We start from the raw sequence: 6,000 nt of genomic DNA, 5'->3' as shown, positions 1-6,000 counted from the left end.
AAAGTCCATTTGTCTTCACAGTCCACAATGACCATAACCAGTAGCATTCACAGGTAAGAGCTTTAATAACTATGGACCCTTTTCCATCACAAGACCAAGGAACTGGGGGAATTTAGAAATTCAGGAACAGCTAAGTTAAGCATGTTCATTTTTTCCTTCAGCCATGATGGCGACTAGTGCGATTACTGCAATTACTGTGGTTTTCAGTGTTTTAAATATTGCTGTGCAACAAGATAAGAACACAACACTGACATACTGTCAACTTTCACAGTTGGTTTAACCAAAAGGTAAATTTGTAGGCCGGAAACAAATCTAAACCTTTGTAGGCTTTTCGATTCTAGACAGCTGCATCTCTTCACCTGACAAGATATACAAGTTAGAGCTTCGACCATGTTATCAGTCCAAGATTGTTTAATTGTTTAGCACGTATTACCTCCGGCTGCTACTGTCATTTTAGATAACTCTGGCGGTTATATTTAAATAGCGCTTGTATGACCAATCAGCAATGGTAAGCTCTGCACAGGTCGCCCCAAGAACTCAGCAGCAATTGGAAAAAGAACTATCTGGGCTGCCATGGCTAAGGGTTGGGACTAGGACCAAAACAACCAAAATTAGAATAGGAATTCTGCTCTTATAATTGGGGTAATGAAAAATGAAAAATGTTCATGAAAAGGTTCCGGGAAAGCAACTCTTACTAAAGTTCCTGAGTTCCGGCAAAAGTTCTTGAGATGGAAAAGGGACTTTAGCTACAGGCAGAGTTAACAACTAACAATCACTGAAATCAACAAGGTCCCAATATGTTCCAAAGCTTCCTAACAGAATACAAGAAGGTGGAATGAATGCCACTATGTGATTAAAAACTGAAGCGCAGACTTATATTGCTTATTGACTAAATCTGGATCTAGCGAGTGACAGACTGGAGTCTGGAGATAGTGATAAGACCGGAGTCTTTAACGATTTAAAAAGGTTTTGGCCGCAAATAGCTGTACAGCAGTGCAGTGGTATCTCTGGAGACGGGAATACTGTGACCCCTCCCTTCATCACAGTTGTGTATTGTCACCGTTTACACAAGCTTATAGGAGGACATACGAGATATACTGCATACATATGTGCATGTGGAGCCTCAGCTACTCTACCTTAGCTAGAACAGCCTGGATAACGTCAGTCTCAGGCTTTTGGATTTGAAAACAAGCACTCTGTGAAGCCACATGGTTGTTCCTCTGAAGGTATTCTTGAGGAAAAGCGCTGACCAGCAGGTGTAGAGGGTAGGAGCTAGTCTAGAGTGGCTTTAGTCAAGTTTATAAACCTGTTGGTACTGGCTTCTTCTACAGAGAGACCACATGTGTCGTTCTGTATTCTGCCTTCTCTACTCTAAGATGCCCTGAATGAAAAGAAGAGGCCATTTCCGAAAGAGAAGTTAAAGCTGACAAATAATACAGTCGAGGTATGACAGTAACACTACGTGTGTTTTTGACCTCAGTGGGTTTTTTTTCTTTCTTTTGGAATGACATGTTCCTTTCCACTTTGAAAACCACTTCTTCTTCTTAACCCCTGCTGAAAGCGTCTTCTGGCTCAAAGTAAGTACCCCCATCCAACAAAAGCTTTTGGTTTTTAAATCGTCATTACCGCCGTAAAACAAAAAAGAGTCTCTTTTGTTGTTTTTTTCCCATCACAATCTTTTGACTTTTTCATACTAGATTCAACATTAGTTGAAAGAAGGAAAATGCTTTGTTTTTGCTGTCGTCTCTTTGACATTTCAAGCCGTTTCCCCCCTTTTTGCAGTCTCAATGAAGTAGAGCAATGCACTGCGAACACTTCCTGGTTCACATTCAAGAAACAAAACAACAAAACAGGACAAAAACTTAAGACTTAGTCAACAAATGGCTCAACATAAGAAGTAAAAATACAAGGAATCCAAAAAACCTTAAATAGAAACAAATAAGTTTAACTACTTCCCAAGAAGAGGGTCCCTGTGAAGGAGGGGCAAGGTCAGCCGAAGCGCTCCCTGACCAACATCATCAGTTTCTTCTTGCCCTTGTAGATCTGTTTCAGGTTGTCTATGAACTGGGCGAACTGAATGTGGCCGTCCTGTGCCAGCAGGAAAGTCTCCCGCGCTTTACTCAGGAACTCTATGAACTCTCCGTAGTGCCGCGGACTGATGTGCGTCAGTCGAGAGTGCGTGGTGTTGATGTACGCCGAGATCGTGGCGTCCAGGAGCTGCCGCAGCGGCGCCTTGTCTGTTGACATCAGCTTCCCAGAGTTCCTTCTCCCGGGAATGCCGGCGAGACCCGGCGCCGTCATGGTGCACCGCCGCAGGATGTCGGACAGCACCGTGGCACAGTGCACGCTCTTCACCACCAGCGGGATGATGGCTGCGAGCTCGTTTTTACCCAGAGAGTGACTGAGCGCGCAGGCCCAGAGCACGTCATTAATAGCTGGGTGAGTGTCCTGGTTGTAAGCCAGGTTAAGGTGGGTCATGGCGAGGGAGGCCAACTTGAAGGACCGCAGCGGGTATCCTCTGTGTTCCATGTACCTTGCAATGGTAAACAGCTGGGAGTACGTCATACCGGTGGACGCTGCGTCGATCACAATCTGGTAGGCCGTCTCGAAGGCGATGTGGTCCTTCTCGCAGAGCGTCAGGGCCGACAGGGCACAGTTCTGTGGGTCCTTCATGGCGCACTGCAGGGCCAGGGTCCTGGCACAGCTAGCCAGCTCCTCGCGCTGGGGGTAGTCGAGGCTAAGGCGCAGGATGGTGTTGTGGGACATGACGGTGGCCGCCACGATGCTGGTGGCCTCGGTCGGGGTGAAGAGCGTGTACCAGCTCTGTAAGATGCTCACCAACGCCCGCAGACCTGAGGACGAGGAGACAGAGAGAGACAAGACTTAACATCTATCGTCTATGATGCTGGTATGTTTCTACATTTTTTCACCTCTTTGATTATTGTTTATTCAGTTTATTCCACAGTTAAAAGAAAGAATATGACAAGGGAGGAGAGTGGAAAAAAAAAAGAGAAGAAACTTTGCTTTATTCTGAAATGTGAACCTTTAGTTTGACAGACTTCAACGGCACTCAAAATCCTTCAGACGGATCTCGACAATATTCTGCACCTTGACGCGGTCCACTATTGTTGTTATTGTTAAACAGTATCAGTTAACACTTGGAAAACCGAGGCCTTCTGTGTCTCAGTTTAAGATTATGCATGCAGTTATTTCATCTGGGTTTACGCTACACTACTACTGAAGCTGCTCTGGATGCTTTTGGTGGCCTATTGATGCTCGGTTGGTTATTCATCTAATCTGTCACCCATCTGGAACTCAAAGTCAAAGCCTTCAAGCTGAATTAAAATGCGTCGCAGTAGGCCAAAGAGAAGATTTTAACACACGATGGAGGGCATAATTAGACCACTGATCCCGTTTTACTGGGTGGTTTTTACTGGTGTGTGTAAAAAAAAAAAAAAAAAGGCATCACATACCGACTTCAGTGGCACAGGTTACCAGCCAGCGGACCATCTCTCTCCTTCTCCAGTTCAGTGTGGACAGAGTCATCCTCATCACCTGCAACACGCACACACACAAACACAGAAGAGGATGTTTTCTGATCCTGCTACTTTGTTCAATTGGGGAACGCACTGCACTCATTTTACATTTTAGAAAAAAAAGATTCTAAGATATGTGAACATAAATGCGTCTCCAGTGACGACAGGTGTGTCCGAAATGTGTTCATAATAACACAGATGACTGATTGAGAGCTTTCCATTTTCAGCACTTCTGGCTGACAGGAATTCGGACGATACTCTAAATACCAGGAGGCGACACGGCAGCCTTGATCATCTGAGGAGTTTTTCTGTGTTTACTGAGGAAACCCGAAAGGCTTAATCACGCGGTTTCTTCACATCAACAACGGTGAGACGCTGTGTGATGTTTTCTCTGTTAATTTGTAGTGTGGCTGCAGAGGCCTGCAGAAATGACAAGTTCAAGGAAACTGTTGCATGTTTTGACTGGTGACCAGTGCTCTGATTCGTTTTGTGGTGGAATGATTTATGAAAATGACTGACTCGCCCTCATACTTCGCCTGCTCTCTCTCTCTTTCTCTCTCTCTCTCACACACACACACACACACACACACACACACACACACACACACACAGAGCCAGTACCTGCAGTCCTAGCTCCAGTGCCACGTTGAGCAGAGTTATATCAGGCGGGTTGTCTGCGGGTGTGGCTATCTTAAAGGCATCCTGGGCCAGTTTGAAGATTAAGGAAGAGGAGTGGATGTTTTTCTGGATGGCCTCCAGCACCGTCCGCAACCTCAGCATGTCACCTGCAGGCAAAAAAAAACTTTTTATCAACAAGCACGCACTGTTAAGAGAAACATCTGAAGGGACATTTTCTACATTCGACTGTGGTTACAGCTGTGGGTGTGCGGGCGTGTCACCGGTACCTTTGGCGGCAGTGAGCATGGTGGAGGCCAGCTCACACTGCTGTGACTCCAGGTGTCCCAGTGTAAACCAGCGCGGGTATCTACTTGGTACTATGGAGATGCCATGGTGAGGGTGGCCGACGTCCCCGGAGCCTGCTGAGGACTCCAGCACCGGCAGCCTGACACAAACACACGGCATTAGTTATGCACCATATTTGCCACCATGTCTGTTTTCATCAAAAACTAAGGCCAGCTCAAATTGAATCGAGGATACAGGTCATCATTGAAATTTGCATCAAGACAAAAGAAAAAACCCCATCTATGCTAACATACACTCTAAAAGTCAGCTGGTTTATAGATACTACTTGGATGTGCTTGATGTAATCTAATACGACAACCCTACAATAAATCTTCATGAAGGTTATAATCTATTTCTTTTTTAACTGTTTTATAAAAACAGTTTTGAAGTATATCAGTGAGGGTGGACAAAATATTAGCAACACCTCTCAGTATAATGCAATACAATTCAATAGTGCTACAGGCTCCACAATGACCATAAAGATCAATCAACTCCTCTCTCAAACAATGTCAACAGACTTCTAGAGACTATACTCTACACTGCAACTAACCACGTCTCAAGACCGAGGCTGCCAGTTCGTTTTGATCATGGTGTCATGTGTTTCCACTTTACAGTGAGGGTGTCACAAATCATTTTAAAATGACACACAGTATGCATTAATGCTTAAACATGCAACACATAGCACTTTTAATCTATACTGGGAAACTGACCTCATGGCGCGGAGAGCCACCTTGTACGCCAGGTCTGCGTCATGTGGCAGCAGGGCAGAGAAGAGGTACTTGGCGAAGGTGTGCATGGGAACGCTCTCCCTGTGGATGACCTCGCCTAGACCGCTGAACGGACCAGCTGGACCAAGAGAGAGACGACATAACGTTACGTTGACTTTTCTTCTCAGCAGTGTGATGGACAGGAAGCCAGACGGACCATCGTGTACAAGGAAAAATTCTCATCTAGAATGTGATCAACATGAGATGGAGGAAACAAGTCAAAGAGACGTTGTTGTACCTTCTAGTAGCTGGATGGCCTGTTTCCGAAGAGTCTGAACCAGGAGATCATCAAGCTCCAGTTCTTGAAGTTTTGCAACAATCTGCTCCTCGTTACGACACACCTGGAACATATTCACAGCTCACATTTTATTCACTCTGATCATACAGTAAATGTCCAGTATCAGAAAAATGTGCTAAAATGATCTGAGGATGCTAAAGAAGGGGGGCATTCTACTGGTTTCCAATGCACTTGGCGCACCAATTTTAACGTTTTCATATCAAGTGTCAATGAGATCATGTGAGAATTTGTTCAAGAATATACATGCAATAAGTTTAGATACCTGATTTGTAACTTTGTCGGATAAGAGAAAACAACTTGACACTTTCAAGTTTAAAGGCTTTTTTAAGACCAGATTTTGAGCTTGAGGTATTAAAAGGACCAGCAGGGTGCTTCAATACCTCACACTCCCGTTACAGTACACACGACAGGGACTCATTTTATTCCACCATTTTTC

The 6,000-nt window shown here is 44.8% G+C and overlaps 1 protein-coding gene across 2 annotated transcripts in view; it reads right to left on the bottom strand.

Annotated features, from left to right (window-relative positions):
- Positions 1–1,989: 1,989 nt before the first annotated feature.
- Positions 1,990–6,000, bottom strand: part of zswim5 (zinc finger, SWIM-type containing 5) — a 58,233-nt gene continuing 54,222 nt past the window's right edge. For both annotated transcript variants that reach the window (XM_070918973.1, XM_070918974.1), the window contains exons 11-16: positions 5,505–5,607; positions 5,210–5,345; positions 4,442–4,599; positions 4,158–4,321; positions 3,474–3,555; positions 1,990–2,852 (exon numbers count right to left, since the gene is read on the bottom strand). In XM_070918973.1, the coding sequence (XP_070775074.1) occupies positions 1,990–2,852; positions 3,474–3,555; positions 4,158–4,321; positions 4,442–4,599; positions 5,210–5,345; positions 5,505–5,607 (1,506 nt within the window). The remainder of the gene's footprint in view (positions 2,853–3,473; positions 3,556–4,157; positions 4,322–4,441; positions 4,600–5,209; positions 5,346–5,504; positions 5,608–6,000) is intronic.

This window comes from Enoplosus armatus, chromosome 14, assembly GCF_043641665.1.
Source record: "Enoplosus armatus isolate fEnoArm2 chromosome 14, fEnoArm2.hap1, whole genome shotgun sequence".
NCBI lineage: Eukaryota > Metazoa > Chordata > Actinopteri > Centrarchiformes > Enoplosidae > Enoplosus > Enoplosus armatus.
The sequence above is the reverse complement of the archived record's forward strand: the minus strand, read 5'-3'. Positions and strand labels throughout refer to the sequence as shown.